At 38.7% G+C, this 18,480-nt stretch overlaps 2 protein-coding genes and 1 long non-coding RNA gene across 3 annotated transcripts; all 3 read left to right on the top strand.

Moving 5' to 3' along the window:
* Positions 1–1,734: 1,734 nt before the first annotated feature.
* LOC111445183 (transcription factor BEE 3-like) lies at positions 1,735–4,214 on the top strand. The gene is made up of 6 exons (XM_023083420.1): positions 1,735–2,198; positions 2,489–2,608; positions 3,303–3,368; positions 3,450–3,518; positions 3,720–3,803; positions 3,900–4,214. The coding sequence occupies exons 1-6, from the start codon at positions 1,884–1,886 to the stop codon at positions 4,008–4,010; spliced, it is 765 nt and encodes a 254-aa protein (XP_022939188.1). The 5' UTR covers positions 1,735–1,883; the 3' UTR covers positions 4,011–4,214.
* Positions 4,215–7,199: 2,985 nt separating this feature from the next.
* Positions 7,200–8,090, top strand: LOC111445166. Its single transcript, XM_023083403.1, has one exon. The coding sequence runs from the start codon at positions 7,200–7,202 to the stop codon at positions 8,088–8,090; it is 891 nt and encodes a 296-aa protein (XP_022939171.1).
* Positions 8,091–9,557: 1,467 nt separating this feature from the next.
* LOC111444790 lies at positions 9,558–11,049 on the top strand. Its single transcript, XR_002710741.1, has 3 exons — positions 9,558–9,876; positions 9,961–10,037; positions 11,013–11,049. It is a non-coding gene; the product is annotated as an uncharacterized LOC111444790 (long non-coding RNA).
* Positions 11,050–18,480: the final 7,431 nt, after the last annotated feature.

Below are 18,480 nucleotides of genomic sequence, written 5' to 3'. Positions count from 1 at the left end.
AAACTACTAACCTATGGATGGCAAATTTGTTTGTACACTTCAGTCCTTCACCATCTCTCTTCCATCTCCCTCTGCTCAAATTACAATAATTTCAGAATAAATTAGATCAAATTAGCTGAGAATATTGTTTATATGCTCCAAAAAAAAAAAAAAATGCTCTCAATCTGCTAACAATATTGTTTAGTAAAGGAAATTCATGAGTTTTAAGCACCATTTCATCAACCTTTTATCTCCAATAAGAGCACATCACTCGCTAACTGTAGTTTGAGTCACTTTCGATTATATAATATGAATAAAGTCGTGTGTCTTATCTTAATATAGTTCTTAGAAATAAATTGATCCAAATCGTTTATGTCTAATTCAACTTTTTTTGTCACGTGATATGGAAAGTGTAACAACCCAAGATTACCATATTGTTCCTTTTAGGTTTTCCCTTTTGGGTTTCTCCTCAAGTTTTTTAAAATGCATATGCTAGAGAAGTTTCCACACCCTTATAAAAAATTTTTGTTTTCCTCCCCAACCGATGTGGGGTCTCACAATCCACCCCTTCAAGACCCAACATCCTCATTGACGCTGATTCCTCTCTCCAATCGAGGTAGAATCTCACAATCCACCCCTCTTTAGAACCCAGCGAGCATTCTCGCTGACACTCGTTTCTGTCTCCAATCAATGTAGAATCTCAGAGGAAGAGCTAACATACTCGATAATAAACAAAAATAGTTATTCCAACTTGAATTCTTGTACTACCAAAAAGCTAGCATGCTCTAACTTTTGCACAATGAATTTTTAACCACATATAAAAATTAGGCATGAGGTAATTGAAGGCAAAAGAATTGAAGGTCCATAATGTTGGGTGTTTGTCCTCATTGATATGTATTTTATTAATGATATGTGCCTTCTAGTCTATGTTTTGCTAACACGCTTGTATATCTAAGATCATTTGAGCAACCCCATGCACACTTGTTTCATCTTTTTTTTACTATCTTTTCTAATAATAATTCTAATATCAATTCTCTCTTAGGCTGGAAAATGGGTAATTTTATTTATTTATTACTACAATTTTGACAAATGGGTTTGATTTAGAGTTCCAAAAGTGGGTAAAATTTAGTCAAAATTGTACACAAAAGTATAGGGTTGTAAGATTTCCTACAAAAGAAATTTGAATCTTTACCCATGATGGGTAGAAGATTTTAATCCGCGTTTTATCCTTGAGTCGAAAATATGAAAGAGTTACATGAATCGGATTAGGTTGAGATGCATCGGAAAAATCTTCTTGACCAACCAAAAATATCGAGATGGCTGGGTTGGTCACTCGAGCAACCTGAGTAAAACCCTTTATATTTTGGACGTTGTGAGATTCTTTTTTTGTTTTTAATTATTTAAAAAGTTCTACATATTCACCCTACATGTTACATTAATAACTAAAATTACATAAAAGTTTAAACGTCAAATATTCACGAGTCACAGATTACAAAGTTAAATATTCTTATTCCTTTTAAAAATAAAGTGGGATTGAGTTGTAACCCTTTGTTGTGGTCGGGTTGACCCAACCAAAGAACTAAGGTTATAAATTAGAAACTAGCATACAAGCTCTCGCCTTACCAACGAGCCACAACTAGGGTTCTCCTTTCATTACTTCTTTCACAACGAGGAAATCAAGAAAAACAAAACGACGTTCGGTAACTGATATCGACATCGCTCATTTCATTTCCAAGAATAAGGTTACATTATTAGTTGATGAATGTACCATGAATATGAACCCATCCTTCAATCAAAGACCGTGCATTCACATCAAAGGATTTCATTACACTTCAATCTCAACCAACCAACCAAAACAAAAAAAGAGTACATTTCCATAAACGAAAGCTTTGGTTGTGAGGTCTATGAAAGGTCACCAATGGCGGCTTCTTCCTTTGCAAAAACAAACCCTTTATAAAGCTTGTTTTGGTAGAGCCATGGGTTACAATGATTTAGAGATGATAAGTAACCATTTCACAGTCGAGAGCTCGAATGAAAGTGATCATTATCAAGGAACAATCATGAGCTCCGCTAACCCTTTTTTCACTGACACCTTTTGTTTTGAAAAGTTTGATCATTTTAATGAAATTCCGAGCTGTGTTGCCCCAGCTGCTGCTCTTTGCTCCTCCGTGCCTCCAAATTACTCTTCGTTTCCTGCGCTTCACACAGATGGTTCCAAGGTAAGAACGAGGCTTTTTTTTTTAATCTAGGATAAATTTTGAACACAAATAAATGGTTTCGATTAAGAATATATAGCATTGAATTATAGTTTACCATATACATTATATTTGATATTTTTTATGATAAGTTAGATATTTGTCTTCTAGTACAGCTTACCATAGATATCTTTTCGTTTGTTGTTCTTTCTCTTTATTATTCTTTCCATATCCTTGTAGTTTATTTGATTCTTTCCCAACGGTTTTAACAAATATTCTCAGTTTCTAAGAGTTTGGTTTGGGATTGAACACAGAGCACGGGAGGAAGAAAGAGGAAAAGGGAAAATGAACGGGATGAGGAGAAGCCTAAAGGAGTGATTCATGTGAGAGCAAAACGAGGCCAAGCTACCGACAGTCACAGCTTAGCGGAAAGGGTAAGCTATTTTTTGTTCTAGTGTCGTCAATAGTCTACACCTTTATGAGCATGTCTATTTCACTTAACCCCTTTTCGAAATAATCCCAAATTGTAACACCTTTTGTGTGGGTCGCCCAGTAGAGTGTTTTCACCATCTATGTTCTTTTCGATCTCTACAGACCCAAGTATATGCTTCAACAGGAATTAAACAATGTAGATTGATAGAATAGAAACCTCTAGTAAAATGCCCACCCATAACAAATAAAGTACATTACATAGTCCATTTTAGGGAGTGACGACTTACCCATTCAATGGCTTTGGCACTAGACGTTCCAAAAATGGCGTACTATCGAGTCGGGTGAATTCAATAATAGACGCATGTTGACATTCCAACCTTCTTCTCCTTTCAAGGCCTACTCGAAAGAGAATCTAGTATTTCTTGGTCGTGAATACTGAATAAGACGAACCGCCCCATGGTTTGCTTCAAAACAAAACAATTAGAATTAGGCTCGTTGAACTGGAATGTGTATTATCCATATAGGGGATCTTTCAATGAAGAAGATCGGACCTAAGATAAAAGAGAAGGATCTATCTATTTTATTTAGTTATTCACTTGGACCAATGATTGATCAGTTCCAGCGATGTTTTATTATAAACAACCAATATTTTATATTTAGGAAAATTAATTAAAGATTTATTAATTGCAAATATAGGTAAGAAGAGAGAAAATAAACCAGAGGCTGAGATTCTTACAGGACTTGGTTCCAGGATGCTACAAGGTAATCCGACAACTAACATAAAATATATATTTATTTTTTTTTTTTACTTTTTAAAAAAAAAAAATATATATATTTTTTCAGACAATGGGAATGGCAGTCATGTTAGATGTGATCATAAACTACATCCAATCTCTGCAGAATCAAATAGAGGTAAGTTTAAATGATTAGTTTTTAAAGTTTAAACTTCAATTTAAAAAATAAAAATTATTTTCCAAACCCGACAAAATAATTAAATTTATATGTAAAACTCGGGAAAAAAGTGTTTATAACCTTCGATTAAATATGATATCATTGCATGAATCTTGAACATTAGGTTAATCCATATTCTTTGTGTTTTTTTTTTTTTTCAAGTTCCTCTCAATGAAGCTTTCGGTTGCTAGTCGGTACTATGACTTCAACAACAGCTCCGAGACCGATGAGATTGAGATAATGCAGGTACGAACTATTGACAAAGGTTCATGTACTTTCGAGTTTTGTTTCATTCGGGATTTGGAGTTAAAAAAGAAGCTTATATTTGAGAGAGTTTTGCAGGCAACAAATGGGTGTGGTTACATGGAAGAGATGGGCGGGAGGGTTGTAGTTAGAGAAGAAGAAGGGAATGGAGGGTCCTTTTACCACCACTCTACTTTGCCACCTCTCTAACTTCAATACAATCTTTACTCGCAAACCATAACTTTTATTTATTCAACTTATAATGTTTTATAATTTGTTCCAATCCAAACATTATACTATAATATGTAAGCGTGACATTAAATATAAACTAAACGTATCGTTTCCATTTAATTAAGGTTGTTTTAATGTTCCAAAAGTATAGATATGATAAACATTTCACGATTTTCGGTCCAATTTAACATGTTTTAGACCAATTAAGGTTGCTTTTGACTTGGCTCAACTCGATTCAATTAAATTTTTTTATTGTTTAGTGAATTTCGAGCCTAGTTCATAGCGGTTCTCTTCGGTTTAGCTTGATTCAGCTGTCTTTCTCACTGTTTCATACCAGTTTATCAATATTTGTGTCCAATTCAGGTCAATTTCTTCAATTTAAGCCAAGTTTAATGTTCTCCATTCGATTTGAATTGTCTGTCTAGTAGGATTTCGTGAGTTTTAAGGATTATGGAAGGGATAATGGCTGGTGATACGGAACTTCACTAGGTTAAATCCAAAGCGTTTATTAACTAACATAAATTTAAAATTATTGCAATTCGCTAACTGGGTAAGTTTTGATTAGTAATGATTGTTCTTATGTTTTTCATGTTTCAATTAAGTGTTTAATCAAGTTTTAAGGTTGAAACTTAGTTTTGGATGATTTGAGTTTAAGCAATTAAGGCTTTAAAGGAGGATCATTTAAGTAATTCTCGTTTTAAATCTACGAGTTCATCTCATCATGTATTCGATTTATTAATTTCTTTAAAACTTACTTTAGCATGGAGTTGATAGCTCGTTGAGCTTGCAACTAACGTAAGTAATTTTACTGTTCATGACGTGTTCGGTCAAATGAATTAGTTGTTGTATGTTATATATAAAGCTATGATTTCAAATGATGTATATATAATAATGAAAATGTTGTATAAAGGAACGAATGCTAGCTATGATTTTACATGAAGAATTTATGCTAATCTTACGAACGACGAAAATGTTTTATGAAAAGAATGTTCGTGTATTAAAATTAATGTTTTATACTCGTAGGACCTCATGTATGTGTGTGATTCATATTGGCATAAAAAAAACATTATATTTTCGTGTTTACTTCTTTTTATGACTCTTTTTAGGTCACTACCTACCTTAGCATTTAATTTAGGGTCGATGCATATAAAATTGATACCACTTATGTACACAGTGGAGGTGGTGCATATTCAGAAAAGTCGAGAGATGAGCTTAATAGATTATGTGCGTACATATAAATATTTAAATCAAAATTTTAAAAACTCTATACTTTTATTATTTATTTAATCATAGTGGTAGATTAAGCTACCTAATCTCCGACCACTTTAAGTTAATAATTAATTAATCACAATAGGATAACCAAACTTATATCTAATAATTAAATAATATGATTGAAGTTGTTGGTCACAATTGTATGATTGTATTACAAGTCATTAGATTCTGACCATATTAAATACTCACTCAGTTAATAATTAAAATCATAAACTTATTTTATTTATTAAGCAAAGGACATCGATGTTCCGACTCCCAACAATTCCACATTTTAAATTTATTTCACGAAATAATTAAAAAAAAAAAAAGTTTATAATACTAATTGTCATATTTGTCCATAGGTTCAACCATAATACTAATTGAAGGTGAGGACAATATTGGTAAATATGCATATTAGCAAAGCTTTTGAGTTCTATAAGACCAAAGTCTTTATTATTATTTTTTAAATGTGTATTTATGACTTTTAGCTTTTTTAAAAAATTATTCATTTAAATAATTTTTATATGTATTAAAAAAATATTAATTAACTTTTAACATATCGTCTAAGAATTATTTTTTTTTAGAATTTAAATTGGTAAATTTATTATTATTATTATTATTATTTTATAAATTTGTATTTTCCTAAAACTAACCACAAATATTTATGATCTCTAGATTTGGTTTTTAAATATCATTTCCAAAATTAAAAAATGGTTTTTAAAATGTTTTCAAAACATTATCAAATTTTAATCACCCCAAACTATATTATTACAATTTAAGTTTATGACCATTTTTATTTGTTTCATGTTTTAATTTTGGTTAAAATTAAGATTATCTAAATAAATAATAATTTTTTTAAAAAAAATTCGGTTATTTAAAATTATCTTTAATAAGTTAAATCTAAACAGGTCGCCTTTGAGAGACACTGTTGAAAAGGATATTCTTAACCGCATATTCTTACAACACAAAAGGTATCTATCTTAGAACAAAATTTGGAGGCCCACCAACATTTGAGTAGTGTTCACATCTCAATTCTATTAGATTGTCGATTTATTTTTATTTTTTTAATTATTTAAAAAAAAATCTATTTATATACCGTATATCTTACCTTAATAACTAAAATCTTATAAAATTTAAATATGAAATATTTTTACGAGCCACAGTGCATGACCAACATTATTTACCAAACCAAAAAAATGTTAACCCATGGATCCATCCTCACGGTGTGAACACTCTTCGTAATAATTGCACCAAAAAAAAATCCACATAGCTACCATAATTTTGAAAAGCACCGGGCAGTTAGAGACAAATGGGTAAGGATATTCTTAACCGCATATTCTTACGGGACGGAAGGTACCCATCCCAAACAAAACCCTAAGGCCCACCACCATTGGCAAATCACACAAATTTGGACTCTAACCTCCCCCCACTCACTTCAGAAATCGCAGAAACAGTCACTCAAACTCCGACGCGTGTCACCGTCCTAATGGCGCAACCGTCACCCATCTTCCCACCACAAATTGGCACGCCCATTTTTCATGCTGACCGTGTGACCAATTAGTGGATTTAATAAACGAAGCTAAAAAATAAATAAAATAAATACTTCCTTGTCGTTTCAAATTGAATTTCTTACTCTCCCAAGCTGACTCAGCAGTCCCAATCTTTTTGTTTCCATCCACCTATTGGTGACGTGGATTAAAAAAATATTCCAACTCCCCAATCATGACCCGCCACGTCCCCATTCAAATCTTACATTTTATCTTTCATATTCGCCCTTTATAAACTCCGCCTATCCCTGCGTATGTTCTACTTTCCCTCTACTAAATCTGTTTGGCAGCCCAGAAAATTACTCTGTTTTTCTTTTCCCTCCGAGAAAATTACTCTGTTTTTCCTTTTCTCTTCGAGAAATCAAGAACAATGGAAGTTCCTGTGCTGAACAGGATTGCTGAATTAGGCTCAGATCTGGGCTTGCTTCGAATTTTCACTTCCTTTTTCCCATCCCCACATTTTTGGAAATGGGGTGCTGTTCTTATAACTTTGTTGGCCACTTTTAGTGGAATAATCAATCGGCTCAAGATTTTAATCATTGTCATTCGTCGGAGCAGTCGAACCACTCCGATTTGCGAGCCTCTCTCCCGATCTCTCCACGGCGGGGAGACCGCTGGTTTAGTTTCGGAGAATCTCAGATCTTCCCTGCTTTCAAGCTCGGAATCGGCAGATGAGAAAGAGGCGGACCGGGAACCGGACGACGGGTCGGATTTTCGAGTCAAAGGGACGGCTCGTTGTTCTCGTCTCCGGCGACGGTACGGCGGCGGAGGCGATGGAGATTCGGTTCCGTGGTCGTGGCCGTGTTTTGGGTCGGAACAGAGCGTAGTGAGGCAATGGGGTGATGTGAAATTGAAATGCGAGTTTGAGAAGTTAAGTGGGAGTGTGATTTCGTTGTACGATGAGAATGAAGAGACGGAGATCTGCTCCATTTTCAGCGACGGAGCTCCGCTGCAAGTGGCGGCTTTATCGCCGGGGAGAATGGTGGTGGCCGCCGGAGAGAGCATATCGTCGAGCGTGTCACTTAAGCTTTGGGATACACGTTGCCGGAGCCGGACGTCAGTGCTGGCGGCGGAGTGGAATTCGCCGTCGGAAAAGGTTGTCGACGTCTATTTTGAGGATGTAGACAAAGTCTATCTTAGAGATAACGGAGGTGATAGAATAGTGGTCGGTGATGTTAGAAAAGTTAGGTCAGTGTCGGAGAATTCGTCGGCGGTCGACAACGGCGGCTGGTGGGAGTCAGAACATAGACGCCGTTTATAGTTTCGTGAGAGAAATTGGTGGTTACGAGGGCGAGTGAGACCGTAGTTCGATTGACACTTTTGTAGATATTAAATTTGTTTAATGCAATAAAAATTTTGATTTTAGTTTAGCTCCACACATGACTGATGTGGTTGTTGTGAATACAATGATTATGTTTTTTTTTTTTTTTTTTTCATTATAGAAGCAATAGAAAAGTTATACAAAATAATTCATAAAATTAAATTACTTATTATAGATTGATGTGGATGGTAGACCTACAAGTTTGTTGAAGTGAGTAACTTGAAACAAGTAACTAAACATCTAAAACGAAAGAAAGCAAATAGGGCCAACAAAAAAAACTTAAATTTGGAAAAGAGAAAATACAATACGATGGCGAGATGTCAGATGGCAGCATGCGACAACAATGACGACAACCTTGAAAGTATGGTCAATGGCTAGCAGTCAAAAGTCAATGGTTAGTTTTGACATCCTCCTTCTTTTAATGATTTTTAAGCCTCCCCGAATTTATTCTTTGAGTTGTTTTCACTTGTTTTATTCTCTTGAATTAATATAATAAGTTTTGATGAACTTTGAGAAATTTAGATTTTTTACAAGTTAGATCGGCATTGAAAAATTGGCCAACCATGTAAGTAACAATTTAGATCTTTTTTGGCAAGAAATACTCGTAGGAATCAATTAGAACTCGAGCATATGGACTATTAACATGGTTTATGAATGAAATGAGTATGAGAATAGATAGTAGAGCCTGGAATTATGAATTTTGAACGGTTTAGCTAGAACGCACGTTATAGGACTTTTGCTATACTGTAATGCTTTGAAAAAAAAAAAACGGTCGAAATCCAAGGGGCAAAATGAGCATTTTACCCCTCAGCCCATTATAGGGATCTGGAGGGTTCTCCATTTAAAACCTGCAAAGGAGAGAAGTGTGAAAAAGAAGGTTGAGAGTAAGCTTGAGAGAGAAAAGAGAGTCATGAGTTTCGTCCCAGAATCACCAACGAAATCCATTCCCTACTAAGATCTATACTCTGGAGTTCTTCTTGGAGAGAATCTAGACTCGCGTTGTTGAGATTTCCTCCTCTTTCGTCAAGATCCAAAAGAAAACTCGCAAGGTAAGATCTCAAACGATACTCTTCAGATCTAAGATCTTTGTTTGGGAGTAGAGTGTTTAAGTTTACTACCTTCATCTAGGGAAGATCCGCCACTGATTTTGTGAGGAAATCGGACGAAACATCGAGATCTAAGAATCTTTTAAAAAACGGTAAGGATGTTACCGGACCTCTTTCCGACTTCATAACTCGTCGTATGATTAAGTAAAAATCAAGAAAAAAAATATTGGCACGTAGGTTGAGGTATGCTCTAAAACTTTGTTGAAGAAGTCATTACTGTCTGGATTAAGAATCGAGAGATAGAAAATGGGAAGGACGTCGGAAAAACTAATTGGAAACCTTGATTTTCTGCTAAGAGGAGAGAGAAGCCGCCGGCGTGCCAGTGTCAACCGGCTAGAGGACCGCGTGCGCCAACCACCTTTGGACACGCGTTGAACGTCGCCTGGGAAAACGCAGCTCCAACCTTCCTGTGACACGCGTCCCCAGCAACGCAACCTGACCCGCGTTCCTCGGCTTACCCGGTACCCGCGCCGCGAAACGAACCGAACCCACAACCCGCGGTCCACCCGAACCATTGTTTCCGAACCGAACCGACGACCCACGACTACAGAAAACTCTGGGTGCGTGACACTCGCGCATGGAACCTGCGAGTGGTTGCATCCCGGCGCGTGGAAGCGCGTGTAAGCTCATTTTCGACCCTTTTGACTTTTGTTTTTCCTTTTTTCCTCCTGATTCCAATCCTAACTCCATTTTATATGAAATAGAACCTAATTGAGAAAAATCACTACCTTTTGATACGCCAATTGTGTGGAAATGCTGCATTAGGGCACGCATCATCCAAGTAAGTTACCATGGAATTTTAGGAAGTAATACTTGTAGGAGTCGCTTGGAATGCATGCATGCTAGTTTAATTATCTTAGGTCGTAGCTTTCCGCTATTGATCGTAGGTAATCGATTATTAAAAGTAAGATGTATGTTGTGAATTATTATGAGAATTACCTGAGTACTGTTGTTATGCTTTAAGTTTCCGCTTATTATGTATATGTATATTTTCATGCTGAAAGGAGGATGGAAAATTGTGAACTCTGCACTTCGGGAGTTGATGGATGTTATCGCCCCGTTGAGTTTGTATGTTTACTTTGCATAAAACATGTTTGATGACTTTGGATGATAGTTATGTATGTACTCAGTTAGTTTTCATGACTCGCATTTATGATTAAGTCTAGGAATTCTTGGTTAGAGTAACAAGACACTAAGGTATAGATCTAATCCTTTCCCTAGTAGAGCAACAAACCACCACGGCGTACGAAGCCACACTAGAGTACCCTTAGGCTACTGGTGTGTGATTGGTGTCATAGCTTCGTGGGGGACCAGGGGGTTCCTGATCAGAATCCGACTGCTCTTAGCCGTTTTAGCATGGAAAACGTGTGCCCATGTCGTATAGACCGTTTAGCTAGATGGATTAAGGGGGGTAGCTCTCCCCGACCAGGGGGACTGTCATGGGCCTAGGGGGTTGCAACTCATTTCCTAGGTAAGTTTCCAGATAGTCTTAGAGCCATACCGAGGTAGCTACTCGTAAGGCACCAGTCATTACACAGGTCAACATAAGGGAGTTCTTAAGAATCTTTAAACAAAAGGACAAAGGACCAAGAAGTCACGAGGGGCAAGTCCCCAGGTGTTAAAACTAAAACCAGATGTCCTAGAGCTAAAGTAGAGTCCGTGGGAGTTTGTTAAGATTATGATGCGATTAGAGCCTACAAGTAGGTGGCTTACTGGGTATAATTTTATACTCATTCTTGCCGTACTTTTTTTTCAGGTACGTGAGGCGTCAAGTCAAGAGAGGGTGCGTTGATTGATGTGAGTTGTCATAGAGGAAGCGTGTCCCGGGGCGTCAGTCTAGTTTTACTGAATAGTACACCTTGTCTTTCATGATTATCTTTTTGTTTTTACCTAGACACGTAAGTCCTTTTGGTAATGAAACGTTTTTCTTACGAAATAAATAAAATACTTTTGAAATAATGTTTTCCTTGAATTTCTCACTTACACATTACACGTCATAGTCATTGTTAGTCACGACTTGAGGTTATTTATTTTGGGTCGTGACAAATTTGGTATCAGAGCACCAGGACATAGGTCCTGTAGACACTTAGGTTAGAGAGTCGTATCTTCTGTGACGCGCCCATCAATCACGTGCCTCTCGCGACCAGACAGTCTCACGAATTTGAATTGCGAAATTAAGAGATAAGATGTTAAGTAGATAATTTTTCATGACTGTTCTCTTGTGTTGTACTGCACATTTCCTAGAGGTTGAACCTTGAATGAAATGTAACCGCAAATTTTCTATTGTGGTAGCTAAATGGCATCTAAGAGGAGTAAAACCTATCTCGGGCCTGGACCTAGAAGGGGAAGAAGAAGAGTCGCTAAAGACATTAATGTCTCGTCACCTGAGGCGGAACAACCTGTACCTGAACCTCAAGTGGAGGTTGATGAAATGCCCCAATGGTTTGAATGTCCTATACCACGGGCACCAAGGTCAGGAATGAGTCAAAAGAAAGAAGTGACTCAAGAATTACCTGATGTAGACTCTACTGCTCCTCCTCCTGAAGCGATCCCACCAGTGCCCACCAATAACGTAGAGGTTCCACCTAGGCAGCCAACAACTAACCTCACTACAGATGTTCTATAGTCATTTATGTTAATCTCTATGGAAAACCAGGCTCAAATGGTTCATTTATGTTAACTTCTATGAAAAACCAGGCTCAGATGATGCAAACACTAGTCACTAACCAGGCTACAATGCAACAGGCAATACAACAGGCAACGCTGCAACAGACAGCAGTGCAACAGCATTGATAGGGACCAGAGACTCTGAGATTATGACTGTGGAGGCTCATTATCTTAAAGACTTCCAGAGGCAAAACCCGCCTTCCTTTGAAGGTGGCAAAATAGATCCCATTGCAGTAGAAAATTGGTTCGAGGCTATGGAAAAAGCCTTCTTTTACATGAACTGTCCGCTAGAATATCAGGTTCATTGCAGAACGTATTTGTTGGAAGGAGAGGCTCATTTTTGGTGGAAGGGTGCTAAAAAAATGATTGCACCGCTTGGAGAGCCTATTTCTTGGTGTCAGTTTAAAGAGGCCTACCTCCACAAATACTATTGAGTTGCTGCTAGAATGAAGCTACATGCAGCATTTCATGAACTCAAACAGGGTGACCTATATGTGGAGGATTATGATATGGAATTCAATAGATTGGCTAGATTCTCTCCTATATATGTCAGTACTGAAGAGCTTAAGGCTGAACATTTCGTCGCCGGTCTAAGGGAGAACATTAGAGGTTATGTGGTACCATAGGAATTCACAGACTATGCAGTAGCTCTCAAGACGGCAACCCTCATTGATGCGCCTCATACTGACAAATTACAGGCAGGGTCAGCCCAAAAATCCCAGATCGCAGTCCAGGGGAAACAGATAAACTGGAATTATCCCAGGACTGGCAGACCACCCGTGGTGGCACTGCCAATCGCAAGAGAGCCCCAGCACAGAACATGACTAATTGCCCTCAGTATCAGCACCCTCACAAGGGGGATATCGTGTTGGAACTAATGCATGTTTCAGTTGTGGCCAAACAGGGCACTATGCAACGAACTGTCCTCAAACGAGAGATCAAAACACTAATCGACCTGCAATACAAAATCAAAGGGGCCGGGGTGCCCAATAGCGGCAGGGGCAAGCTGTAGCCCATGCAACCACAGGTAGGCAGGCCGACGCACCTGACGCAGTCGTTACAGGTACACTACCCGTCTTTGGTCATTTGGCTTTTGTACTATTTGATTCGGGTTCTACACACTCATTTGTCTATGAGGAATTCGTTGACTTAGCGTACCTAGAAAAAGAAGCCTTAGAGACCATTCTATCAGTGTCCACCCCTGCTCACGAGTTATTAATGGCTACTCATAGAGTTAAAGGGGGTAGTGTGACAGTGTCGGGACAAGTCATAGAAGCTACTTTAATAGTATTAAGCATGCAAGACTTCGATGTCATTTTGGGTATGGATTGGCTAGGAGAAAATAGCGCTCTAATTGATTGTGAAACTCAAATAGTTACTTTCAGACTCTCATCAGGAGATAGTTTTACATATAAGGGAGTCACTTCCAAAAGAACCCCAAGTGTTGTACACTAAAGGCTAGAAAGATGATCCGTAGTGGTGCAATCGCATTTTTAGCCAGTGTGACCCTAGACAGTAGAAATGAACAGACAGTCTCGTCAGTACACATTGTCAGGGAATTCATTGATATTTTTCCTGAGGATTTGTCAAGTTTTCCCCCTATTAGGGAAGTTGACTTCGGGATCGACCTAGAGCCAGGAACTGCGCAGATCTCCAAGGCTCCTTACAGAATGGCATCTGCTGAACTCAGGGAATTGAAGAAACAGTTACAGGAGCTATTGGATAAGGGTTTCATACGACCCAGTATATCGCCCTGGGGAGCCCTTGTTCTGTTTGTCAAGAAGAAGGATGGATCCCTGCGCCTGTGTATAGACTATAGAGAACTGAATAAGGTCACCATAAAGAATAAGTACCCCCTCCCGAGGATCGACGACTTGTTTGATCAATTGCAGGGAGCAACGGTATTCTCCAAAATTGACTTGAGGTCAGGATATCATCAATTGAGAATAAGAGAAGAAGATATACCCAAAACAGCTTTCAGAAGTCACTATAGACATTATGAATTTCTCGTCATGTCCTTTGGACTTACCAATGCACCAGTTGTCTTCATGGAATCAATGAACAGGGTGTTTAAAGAATTCTTAGACACTTTTGTTATAGTATTTATTGATGTGATAAGATAAGGAATCAACTACAAGGGGAATAAGATTCGGATTACCTTGTTGATCGAATATCTCAAGCCAAGAACACTTTGTTTGAGATTCGAATCACTCCAGAAGCAAGATCGATCATGTCTAGCTTCAATGATTCTTGTTGATCAAATATCTCAAGACAAGAACACTTGATTGAGATTCGAATCACTCCACAAGCAAGATTGATCATGTCGAGCTTGAATGATTCTACATGCAACCTAAACTACATAGAATTGCAAAGAAACTTAGCCATTGGCTAAAGAAGAGCACAAATGCTTCTTTTACTATATTTTCCAAGTCTGCCTTACAAATACAACATACATGTCTTTATATAGGCTAAAAAATGAAACTACTAAAGGTATTTCAAAAGTTGTAACATTCCTACTTTATGGCCATAATTAGCCATTATGTAAATGTAACCGAAATTAAATAACAAGTCTTAAAATACAATAACTCTAAATTACTCTAAATTGTAACCCACCCAAAATTTACAACAATCAAACTTCATTCTTCTTCAATGTAGCATGAATTGAAACATCTTTTTAATAATTTTGACAACCTTTTCTTCACATCTTCATTGAAGTATATTGTATGATTGATGTCTCTTGGTTCATATCATGATGACATTTTGGTGTACTCTTAGTCAAAAGCAGAGCACGAAGGGAATTTGAGAAAAGTTCTGACCGTATTGAGAACACAGCGACTGTACGCCAAGTTTTTCAAGTGTGAGTTTTGGCTGTTTGAGGTAGCGTTTTTGGGACATGTGGTGTTAAGTAGAGGAATCACAGTGGACCCAGCTAAGATAGAGGCAATGATGAAGTGGTCAAGACCGACCACAGTCACTGAAGTATGGAGTTTTCTAGGACTAGCTGGTTATTACAGAAGGTTCGTCTAGGATTTCTCCAAAATATCTTCGGCGCTAACTCAGTTAACTAAGAAGGGCAAGTCTTTTGTGTGGACATCAACTTGCAAACAGAGCTTCTAGGAACTCAAGGAGAGGTTGGTGACAGCACCAGTCCTCACAGTTCCAGATGGATCAGGGAATTTAGTGGTGTACAGCGACGCATCGTGTAAAGGTTTAGGATGCGTGCTCATGCAGAAGAGTAAAGTGATAGCTTACGCTTCTAGACAACTGAAGGAATATGAACGAAATTATCCCACTCATGACCTCGAGTTAGCAGCAGTGGTGTTTGCACTGAAAACGTGGCGACATTATCTGTATGGAGAGAAAATCCAAGTATTCACTAATCATAAGAGTCTCAAGTACCTATTTATGCAGAAGAAGCTTAACATGAGACAGAGGAGATGGTTGGAACTAGTAAAGGATTATGACATCGAGATCCTGTATCATCCAAGCAAGGCCAATGTCGTGGTGGACGCATTAAGCAGAAAGGCGGTTCATACTTCCCAATGATCACTAAGCAGGAAAGAATACAGGATAAGATGAAGAGGGCTAGAATTGATGTTGTAATCAGAGGTGGTTTTGCTCAGATAACATAAATGACCATGCAACCCACCTTGTGAAAACGAATTATTGACGCTCAGAGGTCTGATGAACACTTTGGGAAACTGTGGAATCAGACAGAGACTGAAAGACCACTGGGGTACTCAATCTCTTCAGATGGGGGTTTGCTGTGGAAAAATCGCTTGTGTGTTCCCTATGACAAGAAAATTCTGAAGGATATTATGACGGAAGCTCACAATACTTCTTACACGTTCCATCCTGGAAGTACAAAGATGTATCAAAATCTTAAGGGATGTTAAAGGAGATAACAGATTTTGTAAGCCGATGCTTGACCTGTCAGTAGGTGAAGGTCCTGAGACAGCGCCCAGCAGGACTGCTACAACCCTTAAAGATCCCTCGGTGGAAATGGGAAGCAGTTTGCATGGATTTTATCTCAGGCTTGCCCAAGACCAAGCAGAGCTTCAACGTAATCTGGGTAGTTGTTGATAGACTTACGAAAATGACTCACTTCATCCCAGGCAAAACCACTTATCGTGTGGATTGATGGGCTCAGCTGTATATCAGAGAGATAGTACGCCTGCATGGTGTACTGGTGTCTATAGTATCTGATCGGGACACTAGGTTTACCTCTCAGTTTTGGAAAAGCCTCCAAAAAGCATTGGGGACTCAGCTAAGGTTTAGTACAGCATTCCATCCTCAAACAAACGGACAAACAGAAAGACTGAACTAAATCTTAAAAGATATGTTGCGAGCCTGTGTCATGGATTTCGTTGGGTGCTGGGATGAATATCTACCGTTGATAGAGTTTGCTTATAATAATAGTTATCAAGTGACCATCCAGATAGCCCATTTTGAGGCGCTGTATGGGCGTAGGTGTCAAACACCGGTATTTTGGGAAGAAGTAGGCAAGCAGCAACTATTGGGACCAGAGTTGGTTTAGGTTACCAACGCAGCAGTGCAGAAAATTAAACAAAGAATCCTCACTGCACAGAGTCGACAGAAGAGCTACGCAGATTTACGTAGAAGGGACCTCGAGTTCGAGGTGGGTGACCACGTGTTCTTGAAGGTAGCCCCTATGAGGGGGGTGATGAGGTTTGGAAAGAAGGGAAAGCTAAGCCCAAGGTTTATAGGCCCTTTTGAGATTCTAGAGAGAGTTGGGGTCGTGGCTTATAAGATTGCTCTACTGCCAAACATTGTCGCCGTTCACAACATGTTCCACGTGTCTATGCTGCGAAAGTACACCCCAGACCGTACTCATGTGATTGAACACGAAACTCTTCCTCTTCGGAAAGGTCTGTCCTACGAGGAAAGGCCCAGCAAAATTCTGGCTCGAGACACTAAGCGATTGCGCAACAAAGTTATCCCCCGGGTGAAAGTTGCATGGGGTAACCATCGAAACAAGGAGGCAACCTGGTTACAAGAAGATGATGCAAGGAGAGCCTATCCTGAATTTTCCAAGAGATACCAACTTTCGGGGACGAAAGTTTTTAAGGAGGGGAGAGTTTGTAATGCTCCAAAAAAAAAAAAAAATCGGTCGAAGTCCAATGGGCAAAATGGGCATTTTACCCCTCAGTCCATTATAAGGGTCTGGAGGGTTCTCCACATAAAACCTGCAAAAGAGAGAAGTGTGAGAAAGAAGGTTGAGAGTAAGCTTGAGAGAGAAAAGAGAGTCGTTGGAGTTTCATCTGAGAATCACCGACGAAATCCATTCCCTACTAAGATCTACATTCTGGAGTTCTTCTTGAAGAGAATCCAGACTCGCGTTGTTGAGATTTCCTCCTCTTTCGTCAAGATCCGAAAGAAAACCCGCAAGGTAAGATCTCGAACGATACTCTTCAGATCTAAGATCTTTGTTTGGGAGTAGAGTGTTTAAGTTTACTACCTTCATCCAGGGAAGATCCGCCACTGATTTTGTGAGGAAATCAGACGAAACATCGAGATCTGAGAATCTTTTAAAAAACGGTAAGGATGTTACCGGACCTCTTTCTGACTCTCATAACTCGTCGTATGATTAAGTAAAAATCAAGAAAAAAATATTGGCACCTAGGTTGAAGTATGATCTAAAACTTTGTTGAAGAAGTCATTATTGTCTGGATTAAGAATTGAGAGATACAAAATGGGAAGTACGTCGGAAAAACTAATCGGAAACCTTGATTTTCTGCTAGGAGGAGAGAGAAGTCGTCGGCGTGCCACGTGTCAACCGGCTAGAGGATAGCATGCGCCAACCACCTTCAGACACGCGTCGAACGCCGCTTGGGAAAACGTGGCTCCAGCCTTCCTGCGACACGCGTCCCCGACAACGCAACCCGATATGCGTTCCTCGACTGACCCGGTACCCGCGCGGCAAAATGAACCGAACCGACGACCCGCGATCCACCCGAACCACTGTTTTTGAATCGAACTGACGACCTGCGACTACAAAAAACCCTAGGCGCGTGACACTCGCGCGTGGAACCTGCGAGTGGTTGCATCCCGGCGCGTGTAAGCTCATTTTTTACCCGTTCGACTTCTGTTTCCCTTATTTTCCTCCTGATTCCAATCCTAACTCCATTTTATATGAAATTGGACCTAATTGAGGAAAATCACTACTTTTGATACGCCAATTGTGTGGAAACGCTGCGTTAGGGCATGCATCATCCAAGTAAGTCACCACACGGAATTTTAGGAAGTAATACTTGTGGGAGTCACTTGGAATGCATGCATGCTAGTTTAATTATCTTAGGTTGTAGCTTTCCGTTATTGATCGTAGGTAATCGATTATTAAAAGTAAGATGTACATTGTGAATTATTATGAGAATTACTTGAGTACTGTTGTTATACTTTAAGTTTCCGCTTATTATGTATATGTATATTTTCATGCTGAAAAGAGGATGAGAAATTGTGAACTCTGCGCTCCGGGAGTAGATGAATGTTATTGCCCCGTTGAGCTTGTATGTTTACTTTGCATGAAACATGTTTGA

This window comes from Cucurbita moschata, unplaced genomic scaffold (genome assembly GCF_002738365.1).
Source record: "Cucurbita moschata cultivar Rifu unplaced genomic scaffold, Cmos_1.0 Cmo_Scf00007, whole genome shotgun sequence".
NCBI lineage: Eukaryota > Viridiplantae > Streptophyta > Magnoliopsida > Cucurbitales > Cucurbitaceae > Cucurbita > Cucurbita moschata.
The sequence above is the reverse complement of the archived record's forward strand: the minus strand, read 5'-3'. Positions and strand labels throughout refer to the sequence as shown.